This window comes from Diplotaxodon limnothrissa, linkage group LG22, assembly GCF_057381915.1.
Source record: "Diplotaxodon limnothrissa isolate DT_005_m linkage group LG22, D_limnothrissa_male_GT1.1, whole genome shotgun sequence".
Taxonomy (NCBI): domain Eukaryota; kingdom Metazoa; phylum Chordata; class Actinopteri; order Cichliformes; family Cichlidae; genus Diplotaxodon; species Diplotaxodon limnothrissa.
Window position 1 is genome coordinate 22187467 of NC_140616.1, and position 24445 is coordinate 22211911.

Sequence of the window (24445 nt, forward strand, 5' to 3'; positions counted from 1 at the left end):
TCTGTACAACCATTCACTGCCATGGTTTTAAATGAAAATAAAAAACGTAAAACCATTACGTTAAAAACCGAGGTTAAATGCGCAGTCTGTTTTCTGTTTTTTAAATTAATGGCATGTTGTTAGAGTTGGCAAATGACCCTAAACAGTTATCGTATTAAGTCAGATTTTTTTTTATAAGTGAAATAAGCGAGGATAATAATTAAAGTGATTTAAGTCACCCGAGTAAATAATAAAGTTGTTACGTTGACCTCTTGTCGTCTCCTCTATTCCTAGCAGCATCACTGGTACTTCTCAGCATCCCGGAAGTCCAGCATCATTTTCTCTTTCAGGAAGAGAGAGACGCATCATCGCCAGAGCTTTGACAACAACGGGGACACTGGCAAAAACATCGGCCAGGCCGGCAGACATTCACTTTGTTTTGCAAGTGGAAATCCAATGAAAAGGGTACCCTTTTTAAATTCAGACTAAAATAACGCTCGTGAAAATCTTTGCTCTCTTTTCTCAGCCAGACAGCTAGCTGTCCGACTAGTATAATGTTTAGCTAGCTGGTGACTTGACAGGACATGGCCTGTTCACAAGCTAATATTAGCTCCTTAGCCATAACAAATAAGATTAACTCCAGGCTAACTGAGCTCGTTTTAAAGGGCTGTGCTCTACTTTAGCCGTTGTGTGCTGCCTTCGTCGTGTTTTGGTCGAAGCGGATCAGTGGTCAGACGTTGTACGTTAGCTGTTTAGCTTAACCGAGCATCAGTTTATGACTTAGACTTGCACGTTATGTTTATCAGTCCAGGGTTGGGTGTATAGGAAATGCAGGGATTTAGGGTTTGTCGTTGTAGCTTGCTTCGCAGTTACGGAGATGACTTGGTGACCGTGATGCTAAGCAGCTGCATCATTCTTCTTGACCACGAACAATAGCCCTGACTGTGCAGTTTAAAGTCAGCTGTTTCATCACAGTGGTGGGGCGGTTTCTTCATATATGGGGGTTTATACACTCGTGAACAATGTCAAGAGATTATAATTATAATGTCACTGATACCTCTGCTTTTTCCTATTTAACACCCTAGTTTTTCAGCAGTGTAGTACTGCATAAAAATGTCTTTAAAGAGATGCCCATAGCAGAGACACCATTTTTCAAATTATGGTTGTGTACATCACCACAGTGAATGAAACAACTCATATGTAGTTGAAGTGCAGATTTCAGTGGGTTGAACAAAAAGAGCATAGAAATGTGAGGAACTAAAGTGTTTTTTAACACAACTCCTTCATTTTAGGTGCTCAAAAGTAATTGGTAATTAAATTAAGAAAATAAAATGTTCATTTCTAATACTTGGTTGAAAACCTTTGCTGGCAATGACAGCCTGAAGTCTTGAACTCATGGGCATCACTGGATACTGGGTTTCCTCCTTTTTAATGCTCTGCCAGGCTTTTACTGCAGAGGTTTTCAATTCCTGTTTACTTGTGGGCCTATCTGTTCAAAGTTTAGTCTTTAACAAGTGAAATGCATCCCTGATTGGGTTAAGCTCTGGTGACTGACTTGGCCATTCAAGAATATTCCACTTCTTTGCTTTAGTAAACTCCTAGGTTGCTTCGGCTGTATATTTTGGCTCATTGTCCATCTGTATTATGAAACGGCGCCCAATCAACAAGCAGACAGTATCTCTGAACATCAGAATTCATTCATATGCTTGTGTCTTGTGTCACATCGTCAATGAACACTAGTGTCCCAGTGCCACTGACAGCCATGGATGCCCAAGCCATCACACTGCCGCTGTTGTGTTTTACAGATGATGTGGTATGAGCTTTTTGACACCCTCTCAATCCTTTATTCTTGCCATTATTCTGGTAGAGGTTGATCTTGGTTTCATTTGTCCAAAGAATGTTTTTCCAGAACAGTGCTGTCTTTTTTAGATGTTTTGTTGTTGTTGTTGTTTTTTTGTTTTGTTTTTTTGTTTTTTTTTTAGCAAAGTCCAATCTAGTCTTTCTATTCTTGAGGCTTATGAGATCTTATACCTTGCAGTGGACCCAGTGTATTTACTTTCATGCAGTCTCCTTTATGGTAGACTTAGATATCAATACTCCTATCTCCTGGAGAGTATTGTTCACTTGGTTGGCAGTTGTGAAAGGGTTTCTCTTCACCATAGAAGAAATTCTGCAAGCATGCAACAATGTTAGATTCCATGTACGTCCAGGCCTTTTTGATTTGCTGAGTTCACAAGTGGTTTCTTTCTTTCTCAGGATGTACCAAACTTTTTCATTACTAATATTGTAGCAATTTCTCAGATGTTTTTTTTTTTCTGTTTTCACAGCCTGAGGAAGGCCTGTTTTTGTCTGCTTAATTGATAATGACATATATACTCATGGCAACTTTATTAGGTATACCTGTTCAATTGCTTGTTTACATAATTACCTAATCTGTCAACCACGTGGCGGCAACACATTAGCTATGTAGACATGGACAAGGTGACATGCTGAAGTTCACACCAAGCATCAGAAAGCAGAAGAAAGGTGATTTAAGTGACTTTTTGTGATTGTGGTTGCCAGATAGGCTGGTCTGAGTGTTACAGATATGGTTGAGCTAATGGTAATTACCTCCACATCCATCTCTAGGGTTTATAGAGATTCTTTAGAAAAAGATAAAATATCCAGTGAGCCGTAGTTCTCTAGGCAAAAATGCTTTGCTGATTCCAGAGGTCAGAGGACAATAGCCAGACTGATTCAAGTTGATAGGATGGCAACGCTAACTCAAATAACAACTTTTTACAACCAAGTTATGAAAAAAAGCAAAATTTGTTATAGGTTTGCTACACCAGCAGAGGACCACATCAGCTACCACTGCTGTCAGCTAAGAACAGGCAATTGAGGCGACAGTTCACACAGGGTCACCACAATTGGACAATAGAAGATTGAAAAAAAGATGCATCATGACTCTCATTTTCTGCCGCAACTTTTGGATGGAAGGGTCAGAATCTGGCTCAAACAACATAAAAGCATGGATCCGTCTTGCCTTCTGTCAGTTGTTCGGGCTGATGGAGTTGTGATGGATATATTCTTGGCACACTTTTGGCCAACTGAGCATCTTTTAAACAAAAAGCCTGTTATTACTATATTATTCCATTTTTGAGGACCGTGTCCATCTTTTCATAACCACAGTGTACCCATCTTCTGATGGCTGCTTCCAGGAGGATACTGTTCCATGTCACAAAGCTTGTTTATCTCGAACTGGTTTCTTGAATATGACAGTGAGTTTACTGTACTCAAATGGCTTCCACAGTGACCATATTCCAATCCAATAGAGCACCTTTGGGATGTGGTGAAACAGGAGATTCCCACCCAGTGCAGCCAACAACTCTTCAGCAACTGTATGATGCTATCATGTCAATATTGACCGAAACTAAAGAGGACTGTTTCCAGTAAAAGAGGGTTCAACCCAATAATAACTGGTAATTAATCAAGTGGTCTAATATGTTTAAAGCAAGGAAAAATATGGAGAGAAATACATCTCAAAAGGGGTTGCAAATGCGTGGGATATGATTCACTAGCGTAAACTAAGATTTACAAATGTGTGCAATGATTTGTTTGTAAGCACTGGTTGATTTTTCCCAGCGGAAGAATGTTCAACATGTAAAAGCAGATTATTGAAACCATATATTATATTTTATAGGCTATCGTGTAATGTCTGTAATTGGTTAATCACATTTTCTACGTTTTTTTAGAAAAAGAAATGTTCACTTTGTTTGGAAAAAATAAAAAACGCTGCCCAGATGTCCCAGTTTTGCACTGGCACTTGAAACCAGCTGGCAGCATTCAATTTGTCTTAAATGTGGGCATGCGACATGGTCTGTGCGTATTAGGCGATTCGTTCACATGCATTTAAAGTTTTGTAAGGGAGCGACAGAGCTGTTACGTGTGGTTTTACACATTTGTACGCATAGAAAGGTTTTTAGAAGTCAAAAACTTGGGATTTTTGAGCTAAACTTAATATATTGTGCATAAGTGATCAGTATCAGTTTAGATGTACATATTTGTGAAATAATTTTACTTGTGCTCAAACTCCTTTGTATTTGTGCGTTGAGTCCTCAAAAGTTACACACAAATCATTTCACACATTTGTAAAGCTCAGTTTATGCTTGTATATCATGTTGTACGCCTTTGCAACCTTTTTGAGACATATTTCTCTTCATAGAAAAACAAATGTTAATAAACTTCCTCTTATAGAGGTGTAGCACACTTGGTTCCTGAGAAGCAGTGAGCCTATAGTCTAGTTGAAGAACCGAATTTTCCAGTTTGATATGCATATTTAAACATTCAGCACGACTGCTTGCTTCTTCGCTCTGTGGGAGATACACTTGTGTACACTTTTACCTGTTTCAGGTGCAGAAAGGGTAAACATGGTGTCATCACTTTTATGAGTGGGAGAGAAAGTCAGGCCTCCGCAGATCTTTAGTGTAAGTGCAACTGCTTTATCATCTCAAAGTCTGAACACAGTGTCAACAAAAGGATTGCGTGTGACTCAGGAGTGCAAAAGCTAACTGGCATGAAGCTTTATGGCACGTCATTGCTTTGCAATGTACAAGTGTCAAGGAAAAACATGCCAGCAGAGCATAAAGGAATTGAGACACTTGGAATCATTTGATTCTAATAGATTGCATCATTTTGGAACAGCTTTTGTGTTAAATATTTGCTTTTTCACTCCATACTTATTTCTGTCTATGCTGTTTTCGCTTTTCTAGACAAATGAAGTGACCAACAGGAAACAATGTCATCGTTCCAGGTGGTGGATTCATCGCCGGGCAGCAGCGTCAGCGTGATGGAAACGTCCAACTTTGCCCACGTTATTTTTCAGAATGTGGGGAAGAGTTTCCTACCCCAGGCACCCTTGGAGTGTCGTTACACCCTGACCCCTTACATTACTCCCCACCCCAAAGACTGGGTGGGCATTTTCAAGGTACAACACGCGCGCACACACACACACACACACACACACACACACACACTACAGCTGCTATTACTCAGACCACGCTTCAAAGACAAAAGCAGGCATAATCGGTTAAAGACCAGACGTTTATATAATAGGAATCATTTGTGTTACCGAGACATACTTAGTGAATAAAACAATTTCCCGCCCATTATACGAGTGTTTTTTGACATGGATTATGTGTTAGCGTTTTATTAATTGGCCATAGGTTTGTACTTGGCACATTAACACATACATCCGCCTTGACGCTAATGGCTGAGCTCTTCTCTACATGCCTAAAACCTCACCGCAAGCTTTGGTGTGGTTGCTCTACATGCAGAAGGAGGAAGAGTGTGCATGGTGGGCTGGTTACAGTAGGTCTCACTGGAAGGGGGACGAGGCAATCATTTGGTACTCTTTATGAACCATTCTGATTCCTATTAAGAACACACACACACTTTTGGCATGTTGGCTCACCATCTCTTTCCATCCTTTTCGCTGCTTCCTGCTAAGCAGCATCCCCCCGTGCTCCGTCCTTTTATCGGGGCCATCAAATCTCACACGTAATTAACAGGAAATGCGAACGAGGAAGCTTAATGTCTCGTAAAGTCAAAAGACAAACATTTTATCGTTGTTTAAGAACTGACTTCAAATCCACCAGCTCAATTAAAAAGGAATAAAGACGCCGCGTTTATTTGGAAAAAAAGTCGATTGGAAAATGTAATTATTGTAATCCGTGCTAATGAAACCTGTTTGATGGTTAGAGCTTCATGGCAGGGAGCAAGCAGACCACGCTTCTTTAATCCTTTTGACGTATACGTCTGTCTTTTGTGTGTGTTCACAGAGATGTTATTTTACAGCAGCAAAATCTCTGCAGTATCAGTGTATACTGTCTGTTACAAGAATATTTAACCATTTCAACTAATAATTATTTTGTCAGGTAATCAAGTTTAGTATTTAAAGGGGTTTTACAAATGGTAATGACCACTGGAAATCACTTGAATGATTTTTACCTCCTTTTTCCTCAGTTGGGCGGGTTTAGTTTCTTTGTTTCTGTTGGAAGGATTACTTCCAACGGACTTAGACTAAATTAGAGGTGATTAACTTTTGGAGTCAGTCAAGATCTGGCTCCAGAAATTAGTTTGAAGGATTTTGTACCATTGTGAGCAGAATTGTACATTTAATATCAGCTCTACATACATATCAAATAGGAAGACGCCTTGATGTCCTAGATATTCTTTTTGATCTAGAAACTCAGCTTGTACATGGCACAGAGAGAGACTTCAGAGCCTCTGGCAGAGGTATGAAGTATCAGACTTCCCCTGCATGGTTTTCACTGGGTATTTGGAAACTGTAAGCTTGCTTATTTAAAAAAAAATGACTGTTTACATTTGACTTTTTCCTCAAACATCTTGAACTCACTGTTGAATACTCTGTGTTTGAGTCCTGGAGGCAAAACTGTTCCACAGAGATGACTCAGAAAGAGAATATTTTCTTCCTCTTACCTCCGACATCCACAGGCGTTACCTGAACGCTAGAGAGACTGAGTAATGAAGCCGAGAGACCGAGTAACAAAGCTGACTTGCTAAGAGGATGACTCAGGTGGCTCAGAGAGGCAGTACTCAGTTGAGTTGTGTACAGACACCCCCTAGTGGTCGAAAATATTCATAGCCCACAATAAGGATCCTGCCATAACAAATGTGCTCCTAGATGGTGTTGCATTGAAACAGTACTCACATACACAGTGAAGATCAACAGTTCCCATTACAATCAAGCTTGCTTAGCTTTCTTTCTTTCGTCTCTTTGCGTCACTGAAAAGCATTTCAACATATTTGTTTTATTTGGCTACTGACAGCCTGATTTAGTTTGATGTTTGACTCACGTGCACACACACACGCTAATGCACACACACATTCATCTCCCTGAAAAGCCCCGTGGAGGTTTTTGGTTGTGGCATGTTCGTTGGGTCGGCAGGGAGAAACCCGTTGTGTGAGTGTATAATTAAAGTGTCATCGTGCTGTTCCCTCACACCTTGGATGAATGATTGATAGCTGCTTTGCCTGTGATTATTTTATAACAGCACTCATCTGTTGGAATGCCACACCATACCTAACCAAGTGTCAGTCAACTTCACTCTGCAATTAGCAAAATTATTTATGTCTGTTCTCTCTTAAGCAAATACACATGACCACACGAACAAACCTGGCTGGAGTCCCATCGCAGCCCCGCTTCTCACTCAGATGCTGTTGGCGGTGGAAGGAATGTTCTTGGCAGCAAGATTTCACGTTGACAATTATCATTTGTTTGGAGCAGCATTATACGCAGCGTAATGGGGTTGATGCGGCACACACTGCAATTACGTTTCGGTGCAACAACATTATCAAATCTGAAAGCCTGACAAACGTTTTGAGTAGCTCGGGTGATTTACTGTCGTCACCTGAAGCTTCCGTGTTTTGTTTTTGTTGACTGTTTTTTTGTACTTGAAAGTCATTTAATGATTTAATCAGTTAAAAGTCATTTATTTTAATATTTTCCTACAGAAACAGTTTTTTAAAAACTCAGCTCATTAAAGAGAAAATCAGCAAGCGTTGCCTGTTGATCATCTAAGTGTGATATTTTTTCTTTTCTTTTAAGAAAACAAAACGTCCTGCACTTCCACAGATGGTTGAGTTCACTGCAGCTGAAACGTAGTTATGTAATGTCACAATAATGCATCGCGTACTTATGAGTACGAGTTGCAGGGAGGTATGCGTGTGCGCGTGCGTCCAGGACGGGGCGCGTGCGCGGCTGTATGTGACAGATTTACAATGCACGGAGCTGAATTGGGACGGGCACGACGACCTTTCATCATCTGTCTTCTAACAACACGTGAAATCCAGGGAATTACATTTCCCTTCTCATTTTCTGTAAAATTTTCACCTTATTTGTATCCACTCTCCCGCTTCCCTCGCCTCCCCCCTCCCCCCCATTTCTTTGTTGGCTAGTCTCTGCAGCCCCCACGAGCCCACGATTGTATGCAGACGAGCCCCCCTTGCCCTTCCACCCTTTTCTCACACCTTTGCTGGTCCTCTTTTTTGTGGGTCCAAAAGGGGAAGGAACTGAGGGAAAGGAGTGAAAGGGGGAGGAGGTGTGTGGAGAAATGAGGGGTTTTAAATGTTTCCATTCTTGCTTTGAACATTGGATGTAGTCCTCCAGAATGCTTCATCAAGCATCTTTTCAAATCAGATCTAACGATTAACACATGTTTGCTGGAAAATTTGGCCTTCTTCAGCATGATTTGAACTGCAGCACACAACTTTTACACTGTGGGATCGTTTGTTTATTTTTGTTTTTAATGTCTCCTCAGGTGGGTTGGAGCACAGCCAGAGATTACTACACTTTCGTTTGGTCTCCTATGCCTGAAAACTATGAACCAGGAAGTACTGCGCACAGGGCTGTGGTGTTTCAAGGTACAGCACACACAAGCACGCACACTTACATACTATTTAAACCACTATACAAACCCAGGGTATTCCAAAGTTACTCCTCCATTTTACAGTGCATATAAAAACCAGCACTTTTATTTAATAAGGGAACACGACCGCAAACTGAAGCCTGGGACCTGAGCACCTCTCAAACCACACACAGACACACACAGACACAGACAGTTGAGGGCCTGCAAACTGGTTTTACTGGGCCTGGAACGGTCAGACATTACACAGTGAAAATATGAGAGCACGCTGCGGTGTGTCAGGAGTCAGTAAAACCAGTTGGCTTCTGGATATTCCTCTACTGCCCTAGAGGACCAGGGCTCACACTTGAATAATGTGCTTCAGTTTCCAGTGTAACCTTGGAATGCTCGAACCCAGCATATGTAATGTATTTTCTAGCTAAATCCTCTGCATAAGTCTTCTCAATGCTGGTGATTTTTTTCTTTCTCTGCTTTGAAGCAGAACAGTTGGATGGATATTTGGGGTGATATTGTAAATATAGGCAGTCTAGAACAGTTTTGAGCAGGTTTGGTCTATAAAAGAACCCATTATGTTAATTTCCAGCTGCGTGTTTTTATTCTTGGTCTATAAAGAAGGAGCTTTGGATGATTCACAGTTTAAGTTCTTCGTGCTGCACCTGACACTTAAGCTTTTATTTCAGGAGATATATGTGTATATGTGAACGATTATAAGGAAGGACACAACGTGCCCCCCTTACGTGCCAACATTACGTTCTTTTTTCTTTGCTGTGCAGCTTATTATGTTCCTAAATCTGATGGAGAGTTTTACCAGTTCTGTTACGTCACTCACGCTGGTGACATCAGAGGAGCCAGCACACCCTTCCAGTTCAGGTCAGCCACGCCCACCGAAGAGCTGCTGACTGTTACTGAGGATGACAGCAACTCCGACATACTGGTCGTCACCACCAAAACGGGCCTGCTAGAGGTAGAATGCACAAAATGTTATTATTTATTTATTTCCCCAGTTTTCTTAACCCCTCTGGTCTTGAGTCATCAAACAGCGATCTGCAGTGTAACTGACTATAGAATCAGCACTCTAAATAGGGGAAAAAATGAGAGGTAAATGTAATAAATTGCAGAAGACCAGAAGATAACCGTGACCAATCCCCTTCAAATTGAGTCGATCTGATTTTTTTTCTGCTTCTCCTTCTGCCTGTTAGCGTGTGGAGGAAGCACAGCAGGAGCGCAGGGAACTGCTGAAAGCTATGCGTCTCCTGCAAGAGGAGAAGCAACAGCTGCAGGAGGAGCAGAAGCGACTGGCCAGGGAAAGGGAGCAGGAGAGGGAGACGTGCTGCCTGCTGCGGACACATAACCAGGTTAGAGGTAGTGGGCTAAGTTTTGAATAGTACAGGCTCCCACGGAGGGGGAGGGAAACCTGTAGGGGCAGCTGTGGCTCAGGAGGTAGAGTGGGCCGTCCACTAATCAGAAGGTTGGTGGTGCAATCCCCAGCTCCTGCAGTCTTCATTTCAAGAATCCTTGAAATGTAGTTCCGCTGATACATTCATTGTGCATGAATGTCTGACAAGGAGCTTAGGCCTAGAATAAAGTCAGAATGTGTGTGTGTGTGAGTGAAAAGGGGCTCGTAGTAAAAAAGCACTTTGAGTTCTCAATTAGGAGTAGAAAACTCCTGTATAAGTGTCCATCCTAATTAATGAGTCTAAAAATAAATAACTGGTATTTCTCGTTTTTTCTTTTAGTTTTTTTTTTTAATTGCGGTTAAATTTGGAACCCTGAGCAATGTTCCCACCCTTAAAATAGCCCACAGGTTTTTATCCAGTTGTGACATGACAGGCCTACGTCAGCAATGTTGGATTAGCCCCAGAGCCTACATCTCTCATCTGCTTGTTGTCATCGCCAACAATGATGAACTTGTTTTAATGTCCGATGGTAACCTCAGCCAACCCACAAACCAAGCAATTAATATTCCTAATGTTAAGTAACAGAGCTCATTCTGTCTTCAGTTTAAAAGTCAGAAGTTTTATTTAGAATGGTATTTAAAAAATCTGAAGTCTTCACTCGCCCTAAGCCCCGTAGTAGCAAAAATATTTGGGAATACTCAATAGAGTTCAAATGTCCGTACATGGATAAAATAAATAAACGGTATATATGCAACCTTGAGACTGAAGAGAGTTAAGACAGTTTCGGTGTGTGTGTGTAGTTGTATTTAGTGTATGGGTGTGTACAGGTGAGTGTGTAGATGGACACAGGCTTGGAGCCAGTTCCTCACCAGTGATCATAGGTCTGAAAACTTCAAAGGGCTAAATTCATGTATAATCTGTTTCCATGTTTGACAGACACACAAAAAGCTGCTCAGTGTGTGTCTGTTTGTGCATGTGTTTGTGTGTGTGTGTGTCTTTTTCTCCCTCTTTAACGACCTGACTCAGTGGGCCAGAACGGAATTGGGACGCAGTTTTTCTTGGGCATCTGGCGTCAGGGACGATGCCATCGCAACCACAGAGTGAACAAACATGACGTCAAACGCACACACACACCCACGTGCATGCGCCTGCACAAACCCCCGTCCCCTCCGTCCCCTTAGGCTGTCACATTCACATTCAGGTTCTACACAACAGGGCCCCTCTAATGTGCATTTACACATGCACAAGCATGCACACACACACACACACACACACACACAAACGCACTCATTATGCCACCCGCTTGCAAACCCTTTTAGTCTGTGTGTGGAATGAGAGGAGGGTAGTCCGCAAAACCGCCTGTCTGAAAAAAGAGCCCTGCCCAGCCTGAGGGACAAACACCACTCAGTCACGCGATGCAGTGGCCACTGCTTTCTCACTGTCTTATTTTCTTCCCTCTCGCTTTTTTTCTCTCTCCCTCAGAGTTTCTTAATTGGCATGACGAGGAAATAAATTTTAAATCCAAGTTAAAATGATACGTTTAGAAAAATCTGTCAAAATGAATAAAGTTTAAAAAAAAAAAAAAAAACTTCTACACCCAGTTCGTCCGCTATGTCCCTCACACCTTCTTCACTCACTCACCAGGATGAGTCACATTTTAGCATTTTATGAGATCCTCATTTGATAAGCAGTAGCTTGGCACACACGCCTAAAAACAGTCACCTCAAGCTAGCTCAATAAAAGTAGGAGAGGGGAGTTGGCAGAGAGAAGTGAAACCCAGAAAGTTGCCAGGTTTTTCTGAGCTTGAAGCCAGTCTCTTATCGCCCCCTAGTGCAGCTTCCTGGTGTAGATCCACAGGCTGCTTTGAGTTAGTCTGTTGCTCCTTTTTTCCCCCCTTTTTTTCTTTCTTTTTTTTTTATGAAGGACAAAATCGCCATAAATTGCACACACACGCTCTGTTATTACCATGCTGCTTTTCATTCAACAGGCATGTCCATCTGCAGATATACGACCGTGTGAATAGGGGTGTGTGTGTCATTTGTAAAACATTTACAGTAGGTGCGTTAGCTCGTGGCTCGCTGATGAAAATATCCTTTGAGTTTCTTAACGTGAAAACATAAGTACATATTTTGTGGCTGCTAATTTTACGACTATACTTTTTATAAGGTCTTTACGCACTGCTAAAGTGCTTCCCAAACGCCAGCCGTAAAAATCATACAGTAATCTATGCAGAGCCAAGCCCAGAGGGAGACGGGCCTGAGTATGCGTTGGAGTGTGCATGTGCACTCTGTCTGTCTCTTGTATGTCCTTGACTGTGTAACTGTGTGTCTGTCTTTCCTAGTGTGTGAAAGAGAATGGGTGTGTTAAGGGCTCATACTACAAAATAAAGGAAGGGTGTGTGCACAGGTATGTTGTCCTGTCACAACCAATATTAGCTATGCATGATTTAATGTCGTTCACTGCTAATTCGCAGCAAGTTCAAACAAGGTATTTCCTCTGCAGGCACACCACACGGAGAAAACAAAACTGATATAATGTGTTGTTTGATAGCAGTAAATTGTTTTGTACTTCCACTACAGGATGCTACTGAACATTTTTTTTGGAATCTACATAGTTATTCTGTGCTTTGTGTCCAACAAAAGACTTAATGAGTCATAACTTGTAACCAGTTATTTATGAGTGATGAGATAAGGCTTTATTGAACCCCTAGAGGGGAATTCACATGTTACAGCTGCACTAGAAATATGCCGTAGAGGTCGAGAACAGTAATAAATAATTAAATACAGTTGTGGTCAGAAGTTTACATACAGTCATCGTGGGCACAAATGCAATGTTAATTTGGGGCTTTTAATGATTTCTTTCAACTTTTTACAGGATGGCATGGTTGCATAGTTTAGATCTTTAATGACAAACAAGAATTGGATACACAAGTTGCACAGACTAAAAAAACTTTTAATATTTGGTTAAATGTCCCTTAACAAATAATACCTCCATCAGACTTTTTTTTCTGGCATAATTCAGATTAATATTTGACCACTCTTCCTGGAAAAGTTTCATTTAAATCGGCTGGCTTCCTGGCACGGATCTGGCACTTAAGCATAGTCCAAGAGTTTTCAGTGGGATTGTGATCAAGACTTGTGGAAGGCTATTCCATAAACTTAATACAATCCAAAACCAGTTTTGATGTGTGTTTGAGATCATTGTTCCATTGGAACACCCATGTGTCCAAGTTGAAGAATTTGAAGGTACTCCTCTTTCATTATACCATCCATTCCATGTAGTGTACCAGTATGACTGGCAGGAAACCAGCCACCGAGCATGATGTTACAACTACCATGCTTGACAGTTGGTACAGCATTCTTAGGTTTGAAAGCCTCATCTTTATTCCTCCAGTAATCTATCTTGTCTATCTTTGTTTTGTGTGAGCATAAAAGTCACATGAGACGATGAAGGCATTATGTGACATTAGTCCATGTGGGCAGCTATAAATTTCAGTCAAGTTTGAAGGTGTCAGTTTTGGAGCAGAGGATTCTTTCCTGGTCAGCACCCTCTAAGTCTATGCCAATGTAAAACTTGCTTCACTGTGGACAGTGGTGATTTGTGTTTCCTGGGTTGATCCTGAACATCCTAACAAAATTCCTTTCATCTGAGGGTGATAGTTCCAAACCTTGGTAAAGACACAGCGGAGTTACATACAGTTGTTTGAGCTGATGATCTTGAAATCTGTAGTTCTTTGCAAATGTCTCCCAAAGACCCTCCCAACTTGTGTAAATTTAGACTTCCCTCTCTTCACTGAGTTCCTTGGACTTTCCCATTGTTCTAACTAACGATCAGTCCAATATGTGCTGTCAAATAAATGCTTTTTATGGCGAACTGAAGCTACAATTTGTTGTCAAGATGATGTAGAACCTTCAGTACCACTTCACAAAAGATATAAGTGAATGTATGTATATGTATGAGCTTGTATGTATACTTTTGACATGTTTGAGAGAAGGATTTGGGAAAATCCAAAATAAATTCAAACTTTTACACCCAATTCTTGTTTTTAAAGTCCTTAAAGATCCTGAAAAAAGGACAGTTAAAGAAAATCACAAAAAGTCCATAATTATTATGATGTTCGTGGCCAAGAGGAGTGTTTGTGTGTGTTTAAGCTTCTGACCATAACTTTTGATTAAAAAAAAATTCTATTTATGCTGTACAAATGATAAGAAATATATAGAGACAGTAGTATTTGAAATATAGTGAATGGGTTTGGCAGGGCTATAATAGAGCTCTTCAGCTACTGAGATTGACTGTAGTGGCTGTCAGGCTGATGTACAGCTACCTCTCTGGCCCGCAGGAGCTGCTGCGTTCTTCACAGGGCCTGTCAGAAGAGAGGGAGGAGGTAAGGCGGAGGCTGACAGAGGCTACGGACCGGGTACGCCAGCTAGAGGAGGACCTGCTGGGAGTCACTCAGAGGGGCCTGCAAAAGGAGACAGAGCTGGATTGGTGAGTGAAGAATGGCAACATGTAACCATCAGTCATCCATTTGAAGACAGACTGTTTACATAAATCTAAGCAAGCTTAACATCAGCCTCACAGATGTGGAATATGTGTAGAATAGTTTTGCATGCGTGTTTACTTCCCAGGTTTAAACATGCATACAAAATTGTGCCAGATGCTGCACAAGAATATGTCAGCCTGGCTTTAACATATTTCACTGGCATCTGATGGCTCTCATTTGATATTTTCCGGCCTTATACACACACAGATTATACCCATCAGTAAAGCCATGTTTAAGGTGTCCACTTAATCACTAAATAGCTTTTTGTAAGAAAACTTTAGATTTATAATATGAGACACAAGAAAGCACTAAAGAAGTTGTTTTTCAATATGTCTTTCAGTCTGCGTGATCGCTTAAAGAAGCTGACAGCAGAGAGAGACAGTCTGGAGAGCCAGCTGAAGAATGAGAAGGATGAGCGAGATCTTTATAAGGTGAAGAAGTGTTTTACGTGAAAGGCTGACTATCTTTTTTTTTTTTTTTTTGTACCAGCCGAGGGTGTGTTTTTGTCTGCATTCTTACTTGACCAGTTCTGTTTAACTGTTTCGCCATATGTGTAGGCCCACCTGCGCAGCACAGAACTGGAGAACACTAAGCTGAGCGCAGAGCTTCAGATGCTAAAGGCGGTGGAGCTGAACCGGGAGGTGACCATCGCTCAGTTCCAAGAGGAGCTGGAGAGGCTCAGGGCCTGCGTTGCACAGAGAGACAGTCTGGAGAAAGAGCTGCTGGCACACAAAGCTGACAAAGTAAAAGTGCTTGTGCATATTATTGCTGGCAACACTAAAGTAGTACTCAAAATGTAAACAAAAATGTCCACTAATCGCAGGGTTAGCATTTTGATGGTATAGCTTTAGTAAAATCAGTTGCACTATATTTAAATTTCTTCTTTCTGTCTTTAGGCAGAGCTGGCCCGTGTACGTGAGCAGCTCCGTCAGGCTGAGGAGCAGCTCCAGGCATCCCGGCAACAGGCCTCTCTGCTAGCCTCGGAGCTGCGTGACTCAGCCAGTACTCGCGACCACACGATGACCGAGCTTTACCGCGCCCGCTTAGAAGCCGACAAGCTCCGTGCCAGTTTAGCTGATGCCCAGGCAGAGTGCCAACGCATGGAGAGCCAGCTTGACCGCATGAGGAGCACTGCACAGAAGGAAGTGGTCAGTGGTCGACTTCCTTAATATCTGTCCCTGTGTTTAGGGAAAAGAAGTTTAGGGAAATCTGTAGCTAAACATGGAAAGGAATTTTCACACTTTTCAGTTTTATTTAGATGGATGATTTTTATATGAGAACTGAGGACAACCGATTTAAGCAAGAGAAATTTTAACTGTTTACCATTTTAACAAAGAACACAGTGCAAAGAAGATTTTGGCGTTGAGCCTTTTTTTTGTTTGTTTATAATTTATTGCTGAACAGTTTGAACTGTGTTAGATTACAAAGCTCCTGCCTTAGTCGTTCTGAGTCTCAAATATTTGTTATATTAAAATGGAGATAAATGAATTCACAAATACTTTTTTTTGTTTGTTTTTATTTAATCAATTTTTTTAACACTGTGTGTTCAGGGTGTTGGGACCAATGGGGACATGACCCCCAGCATGATTGTGGTGTCAGAGGCAGAGGCTGAGCTGCAGAGGGAAGTGGAGGAGCTGAAGCTGCGTCTCCACATGGCTGCAGAGCACTATAAGGAGAAGTACCGGGAGTGTCAGCGCCTCCGCAGACAGGTGGCCAAACTGAACACAGCGGAGTCCCAAGGGGTGAGTAATTTTTAGCAATGCTCATCAGGCTGAAAAGAAACATTTCGTTCAGTTCCATATGTGCCTAAACCAGCAAAATTGCATTTCATTGATGTGTATATCTTTGCAGGAGCCAAAGAGAAATGCATCTACTGAGACAACACTGGAGCCACTGACCCCTAGTCCAGAGTCACCAACAGGAGGTACATACATTCAGATAAAGGGCATATTCCATCTGTCCATTTTCTGCCATTTATCCAGGTCTAGGTTGGGGAGACAGCAAAGACGCCAAGACCTCCTTCTCCCCAGCCTCCTTCTCCAGTCAAGAGATGTAATTTCTCTAGCATTTCTGGCTGACCACTTCAACTGCCTCCTTTCAATGTGGAAGAGTAGCAGCTCAGTCATTCTGAGTGAATGACTGAGTTCCTTACCTTATCTCTGCGGACCTGTATTCACAATCTCAGTTTCTCACGACCATAGGTGAGAGTAGGAACAAGATCAGTCAGTAAATCGACAGCTTCATTTTCATACTCGGCTTTCTCTTTACCACAACAGACCAGTTTGGCATTCGTATCACTGCTTATATCGCACCAATCCACATGTCACTCTCCCCTAACTGGTGAACAAGACGCCAGGATACCTAAACTCCTCCACTTGAGACAACAAATCATTCCCAACCTGGAGTGGGCACTCTACCCTTTTTCAGCCTCACACTTGGAGGCACTAATTCTTAACCTAACCACTTCACATTCAGCTAAAAACTGCCCCATTGTAAGCTGGAGGTCATGGCTTGATGAATTCATCAGAACCACGTCATTTGCTAAAGCACTGTTGCCTTACAGTTTGACTCCACCATCTGGCCAGTGCTTTTCTGTGTGGCGTTTGCATGTTTGCCACATGTTTGTGTGGATTCTTTTTGGGTTTTTGGGAAAGTCATCCTGTATCTTTAGCAGAAAAATAGCCACAAAACATAATGTTTCCACCTCCGTACTTGACTGAAATCAAACGCCTAATTTTTATTTTGGCAGTCTCTCTCTCGTGTCCTTGTGCACCTCTGGATCACTTTTGCCAGGCTGCAATAAGTTCGCTCATAAAAACTCCACTCTGTACCCTTGTACTTGTGCTGCTGCAGATTTCTCCACAGGGTTTCAGTGAAAGACCCACTGTTTTCCACCCAGTGCCAAGGAGCTGAATTATGGTTAATGCCTTCAGCTCATATTTCTCTGTGTAAAACTCTTTACATTTAAATAGGTTTAATTGTAACTTTGTGTTTTTACAGGAAATATAGCTGCGGCAGTCCTACAAGAAGCTGTTGAGATGACAATCACTCCAGACGTCAGCAACAAGGAAGTCACAAATGCTGATACACAAGTGTGCACAGAGAAGGAGGAGCAGAAGACACTGAATACACTTGAAGAGAAAGCTGAGGTGAAGGTTGAAAGTCAAGTTAAACAAATGGATGATAATGAAAAAGACAAAGAGAATGAAAAAGAGGAGTGGAAGGAGAGCCTGCCGGAAGAGAGCCTGAGGATGGCGAGTTGGGTAGAAGTGGAGAACGGGAGGCTGGGCGCTGAGGAAAACAGTGAGGTGGAAGGGGCCCTGAATATGGAGGAGCTGAGGGACGGTGCCGAGGAGCAGGGGCTGCTGGAGGTAGAGGAGAGGTGCATGGAAGAGGCAGAGAAGGAGCAGACTCGTTCAGTGGAGGAGGAGCTGGCAATGATGGAGGAGAAATGGAGGGAGCAGTGCGCAATCAACGAGACACTCAAACAACGGCTGGCTGACGAGGAGGAGCGATTCAGAGTAAGACACAAAGACATAACCTTAAGATTAAGTAAAGCTCTGAGAGAATGTGATTGTGAGGGTGTTGGGTCTCATTCCACAGCAAAAAGTAACAGAAATGAGATATACTGGTTAAAATAAATACTGACAAAGTACAACTTTGAGGACATAATTTGCAGTATATTCACAATATACAGATTTCACTATACAATTTTAATAAATTCATACAAATTACAGAAACTGAGTTTATTCATATTTTTAGCATCAACAAAGGAGTGGTTGCAGTTTTACCTGCTAGACTTGCCTTAATGTTCCAGCACCTTGAAGACTAGCTGTATGCCGCCACATAGTGCAGTTCCAGTGCAGCGCTCTGTATAGACTTCCCTGGCTTTGCTCCTGCTCCAGGAGTTCAGTGTTTTCATCACTGGTGGTAATAGCAGGAGTTCTGCTGCGTGATTTGTCAAGAACAGATCCTGTTTTGAGAAATTTGCCACGGATTGCATAAATTGTGTTATGTGCTGGAGCAGTGTCGTCGGGGACTGAAAAGCTTCTTGCTAAGTAGGAAATTTTGCAATGCTGCTCCAGTGTCACTTGGCGGACCATGGGCACAAAAATGATACGCTTACAAAAACTGTAAAACCAAAACTGTCATATGCTCATGGCCTCAAGTCTTTCCAAATAAAACCTGAAATGAATTAGAAAAAACGAAGTATATAGTGCATTTTGGGACACTCCTGTATGTTATATATCTATACTCAGTGTATAACAAATTGTTAAAAATTGCAATAATATCATATCATGCTATATACATGCTATCATGTATTGTGATAATATCATATTGTGGGGATTTGTACCTCTACTATTGGTAGATTTTTTTTCTTTCTTTCTTTTTTTAAATCTTCACTTAACATGCATGGCTCCCTCTGTGCTGCTTTCATTGTCAAATTCAGTTTAATGCTCTTTTATGCACAATCTACCATTAAAATAAAACACAGCTGCCTGAAAAACATTGTTGTACGACGGTCTGCTGTGCCATGCATAAACACTTTAATGTAATACCCAGTCATTCAAATGGAATTTGCTGAACCACAAAGCCTGAAGAACAACAAATGTCTAACTGCTCTACTACTTACAGTATGGACCATACCTTCCAATGGGTGAGCCAGCATGTGTGGTATGTGTGCGTGATTCAGTAGAGACCTTGCATTTTGAATGCGAACCTCCACTAAAGTACCAAATAGCATTTAATCTCCATGAGTGAGTGTGTGTTTATCGGCGCTGTAAATACGGCTCTCCCTCAACTTTGATAGAGTCTCCTGTCTGGGGCGAGCACCCCGGGTCCCAAGCTGCTCTTAATGGCCCCGGAGACTGACAAGCGAGGCAGCCGCAGAGCGGCATGCTTTACGGCTGTTTACATCAGCCACCCAGAGGAAGGAGAGAGGGAGAGGAATAGGATGAAGTGTGTGTGTGTGTGGGGGGGGTGCATAGTACTACATTGCTGCGGACTCCCTTCACCTGAACTTAACCTTCTAATGCCGTGCCGTAAATTTATGATAGAAGGAAAACACGAGAGAGGACAAAAGGAGATGAAAGAGAACAAGTGGGGGAAGCGAACAGAATTTAAGAGAGAAAAAATTGGGATAGACAGATGGACATTGAGCAGAAAGAGAAACCATGGGAAGGGAGGGAATCTGGAACCTTTGAAATGGGGTGAAATTAGAGAAGACGGGCAACGGGCCATGTAAACTATCCCACAGGGTCAGTTCTGTTAGAGGCTAAGAGATTTACTACGATCCCCTGGTCCGCTTCAGCTTTATGTTATGTTATGTGTTTTATAGCAAGGCCCACACATCTGAGGCTGCACCAGGTGAAATTAAAACCAAATATTTTCACTTACCTGGCTGTATGAAGGCTGATTTTGGTCTTCTCAAGTTGGCACAAAATAAAAGCAACAAGTAAAGCGGTTATTATCAACTAAAAGCTGTATGAATCGTATGAATAAAAATACTGGTGGTCGCCAATGCTATCCCATAGCCTAATACTAGATAAGAGCACCTATGGTATCAATTTGAAAAAATCCTTGGCCACATCGGCCTCAAGTTATCACGTAGACAGAATTTTCAAAAAACTTGACCTCTGATCCTGACTTTGAGGTCAAGATCAAAATCGTTCAAACTGGTCTGAGATTTTCAGTAGATGCTCCTATGGTATGCATTTGAAAATCCTATATTGCATCGTTCTTAAGTCATCATGTTCACAAACTTGGGTGTCCATGCTACCCCGCCCGGTGGCGTGATGAAAATACTCCTGAGCTGTATAGCCCTTCAGCGGTATTGTACAACTAAGGGGGAAAAAGTTGAAGATTATTAGTTAAAACTATGGTTGGCAATTAAAATTATTGGCTAACCATACAAATTTGCAGTTAGAATAAAAATAAAAGTTTTGGAAAAACTGAAACAACTAAACAAAAACAAATGCTATCAACACATAATAGATTAAACGAGCTGTTATTAAATTGAGCCACAGCTAAACGTTGAGGATGAAATTGCTAATCTGAAAATAATTGGTAAGAGTAAAGTGTAGGCAAATCCTGGTTTTAAATGAGTTTAAGATAATACAGTTGAACATGAGTGGAGCTGTTGATAAAGGGATTCTTGAGCCCATCTTACAGGTCTGTATGTCAAATGAAAAAAAATGCTGAGATGCACTGTGCTGTGAGTTGATTGTCTTTATCTATTTCACTAGGTCCAAATGGCAGAGAGAGCCAGCGAGGTCACCGAACTGAAACACAACCTTGCCCAGGCTCTCAGAGACAAAGAGCAATTACAGGAGGTAAAGATGCCACCACCAGTGTTCTCTAAATGAATTTCAATGCAACATTGTTGCTTTAACAGCAACTCAGCACTTTCATTCAGGTTTTCCACTTGTCTGCACATAAATTGTGGCCATATTGGCCTGAAAAGAGGAGAAAAATCAACTGTCACCATGGAAATCGGTCTAAAAACAGTGAAAATGTTAATGCACTCTCTCCACACATAGTGCCCGAGCACTCTAGAAACTTTTGCATACTCTGATTTCTAAGCAGGCACAAGTTGTGCATAAATGAATCTATTCATTGCAGGTAAAACTGTGCATATTTCAACAATGACCTCAACTTAAGGTTATAAAACTTTAGCCTCAACATAGCTCTTACTTACAATCAAATTCACATACTTAGACAATGTAGACTGAGCTGAAGCCCAGACCAGTATCATTGCTTTCAATTATAGGAGGTGTATGAACCATTTCCATAGCTTTTTCTTTCTTACTCAACACTCCCCACTCTCCTCTAATTAATACATCTATACTTGCTTCTTTCGCCCACTGGTACAGTGCCATTAGATGGTGCAAATGCCACACAACGTGTCTGTTTCACCTTCCCAACCCTGGTTTAAATGTTAAACCTGATAGCAGCGCACTAATGAAGTCATAAAGAGAGGAGATCAGGGAGGAATAGGGAGAGTAAGGAAGGAGTTACAAAGAAAGGGAGAGGGTGAGTGCTTCTATCAGCAAAGCCAGAGCAGAGGGAGCCAGAGTCTGACACCCATTACAGTAATGAGTAGGGTACTAATGCGCTTGCTTCAGATATAATCACAAAGGGCAGAAACAATGTAGACGGGAAACTTAACTCTTAAGATGAACGCACTCACCAACTGTGAGAAAGGTTCTGCTGAAATGTTAACTGATGACTTATAAAACTGAGACTGACTGCGGTTCTGCGCTTATAGCATCAGGAGGATATCCAGGACTTTTTAAATGAGGTGTGGCCGTGAAGTGTAAAGTGTAAAGCTCTCTCGCATCTCTTCTGTAGCAGTTGCAGCGTTACATGTCCAGGCAGAGGGAGCAGGAGGTTGCTGTTCAGGGTGCTGAGGTCCGGCAGCCAATGGTGCTGCGCTACCCTCTGCCCTACCCCCAGCATCCCTCCCCTCCGCCGCTGGTGCCGCAGAGGCCCGCTGAGCTGCAGTACGGCAATCCTTACTCCACCGACACCACAAGAGGTCGGGTCAGAAACTGAAATGATTTACTCGCACTCTGTGTCCCTGCTGCTCCCCTGCTGCTTTAATGTGTTAATCTTTTTAGATCGGGGGGATGTTGCACTTTCCCCTGAGCACGTGTCCCGTCCCCCACCTGAGGCTCCATCCTGCACCCCTCCCTGCGCACCTCCGATCTCACCGTCTAGCCCGGGTCCGGGAGCACCAGGCTGGGATCGAGAGGTGGTCTGCATCCAACCCTCCCGTAGCACAAGTCCCCCCGAGACCCTCGAGCATCCACCAGAGGAGCCACAAAATGTGAGTAGCGGTGTATCTAGCTCAAAACTGAAAAACCTATTGTTGGCTAAAATTTTATATTTAGTGTATGTAGTGTTGTTATATATAAATAATGCATTGTATTTCTGAATAAATACAAAACCATGATTGGCAGCATTAATTGACCTCTCTACATAACTTTTGAGGGATATTTTAAATCACTGTGATGCGATCCCAGCCGTTGCTCTCCTACACTGGCTTTTTGTTGTTGCCACGATAATCCCGCGTTTACTTCACCCTTCTCCGTCTCTGGAGGATTTCTCCCTCGCTAAACGAAGGGAAATGCAGCTTGGCCTTAAAAGACGATGCTTTGAACTCATTTGCATGAAGCTCTAATTAGTGTCACTCCTTCAGAGCTCAAGAGAGATGAAGATAACAAGAGCTGGGGGAGAGTAATTAGAGGAGGTTTTGCATAAGGACAGGCAGAAGATGAGTTAGAGACTGTCGGATAATGGGGCATCCTTGTTTACTGTCATGTAATAGAAACGTAGGTACACATAGTTTACTAACACACGCTTCATTTACTTTAGTCGCACTCCTTTTTCCTGTAATTGTCTTTGGAGGTGGTGTTCATTAAAGCATTCAGATCTGTGAGCAAATAGTGGAAATTTTCTTTTTGTGTGTGTGTGTGCCAAAGGTGGGAGATGGGGCTCAGCAGTCCTGTGATCATCAGCCCAACAGACGCAGTGAAACCAGGAGCAGCTTCTGCTTTGACTCCAGGTAGGACATTCATTTTCAACACAAGGTGTCCTAGAAGACACGACACATAAAGAATGAAACAAAGTAACGCACAAGAGCATCAGTAAAAACAGATGCACAGACAGCTGCTTTGTTGGGAGTTTTTGCCTTGGAAAAAAAAAGATTTGTATCAAAGTAGCCATTGATTCATTTTCTCTCCAGAACTTAAACTGCTCCAAGTAAGACCTCGTCATTTTGAACCCTGGTATATATGACATAACATGCTAAATGACACAGTCAGAGATTTCTTCCTTATGAACATAGAGGATCACATGAAGACAGAATTAATTTATCTGTTTCTGCTCTTACGGGAAGAGTAGCGCACAGAGCCAATAATTACCCTGCAGGGGGGGTAACACAGTTGCTTATTGCAAGTGACTCAACAGCTGCTTTTCAAGAGGCGCACGTCTCTGGCTTTCATTATTTAGTCATAATCTGGTCTGTGAGCAAAAGAGGCCTACTCCATTACAATGATCCACACGGAAACTCACATTTCTTTTTCAATTTTTTGTCTCTCTCATCTATCCATCACCCCTTCCACCAACCCCCGACCTCATCCATTTTCCCCTCATCCCCTTCCGCAGTAGTGACGTTCACAAGCGCTGCCCGCTGTGCGAGGTGATCTTCCCGCCGCACTTTGAGCAGCGCAGCTTCGAGCAGCACGTCCAGAGCCACTGGAAGGTGTGCCCCGTCTGCTCCGAGCAGTTCCCGCTCAACTGTCAGCAGCAGCTCTTCGAGCGGCACGTCCTCACGCACTTTGACGGCCACGTCCTCAACTTTGAGCAAATCGAATGAAGGGGAGGGGGTTCCGGCATACTGTATGGGTAAATATGTGTCGCTATTAGTTGATTTTGACTCGGGTTTGGTTGATTTATCTTGTTAACATACAATCATTTGCACTTTTGTTGTGATTTTTCTGGGGTTTTTTTTTTTTTTTCCTTTTTGTTTGGAACGTTTAAGAGAATGTAGTCTACTTCTGAAAGGAAGCAGAGTTTGTACTTAGGCGGCTAGTCCTCCCAAGTTATTTAGCAGCTTTCACGTTAACATACAATCATTAACATTCAGGAATAGTGCCACAATCCTTTGCTTTTCTAGCATCTTTCTCCTTCAAGGGATTAAATGCACAAATATATATATTTTGTGTTCCAAAACAATTCACAGACACAAAGCTGAACTGGGACTCCGAGGGAAAGCATCCTAAACGTCCCTGTTCTTTTAACTTCTCCAAACATGCATACACCAAGTGAGAAATCATCCAAGGCAGTGAGTCGTCCTTTATTTGTCCTCAGAGTATGATGCTTCGCAAGACGCGAGAGATAAGAGCATAAATGCAAAGTGAATATGAATATGTGACATCTTAAAAGAGTCGCCTGTGCGTGTACATAAAAAGTGAAGAACTGTGTGGTGGAGATGAAATATTGTACGTATGAGATGGTTTAAACACAAAAGAAAACAGCACTACATTTTCATGTATCTGCACTAAATAAGGCTTTATTCTGAATGTACTGTACATAAA

At 42.1% G+C, this 24445-nt stretch overlaps 1 protein-coding gene across 1 annotated transcript; it reads left to right on the forward strand.

The window, feature by feature from the left end:
• The first annotated feature begins 341 nt into the window (after positions 1-341).
• Positions 342-23842, forward strand: tax1bp1a (Tax1 (human T-cell leukemia virus type I) binding protein 1a). Its single transcript, XM_085346115.1, has 17 exons — positions 342-444; positions 4731-4945; positions 8301-8403; positions 9179-9369; positions 9605-9760; positions 14142-14290; positions 14686-14776; positions 14903-15088; positions 15242-15493; positions 15896-16087; positions 16197-16269; positions 17346-17866; positions 20591-20677; positions 21696-21882; positions 21965-22173; positions 22829-22911; positions 23514-23842. Exons 2-17 carry the CDS (start codon positions 4757-4759, stop codon positions 23722-23724), a joined length of 2880 nt encoding a protein of 959 aa, XP_085202241.1. The 5' UTR covers positions 342-444; positions 4731-4756; the 3' UTR covers positions 23725-23842.
• The last annotated feature ends 603 nt before the right edge of the window (positions 23843-24445 follow it).

What these genes read in the sequence shown, in the direction of transcription:
- tax1bp1a (XM_085346115.1), top strand. Translation starts at nt 4,757, where the DNA reads ATGTCATCGTTCCAGGTGGTGGATTCATCGCCGGGCAGCAGCGTCAGC. An exon ending in CAGGGCTGTGGTGTTTCAAG is followed by an intron (nt 8,404 to 9,178) that starts GTACAGCACACA and finishes TTTGCTGTGCAG; the next exon opens with CTTATTATGTTCCTAAATCT. An exon ending in ACGAGGAGGAGCGATTCAGA is followed by an intron (nt 17,867 to 20,590) that starts GTAAGACACAAA and finishes CTATTTCACTAG; the next exon opens with GTCCAAATGGCAGAGAGAGC.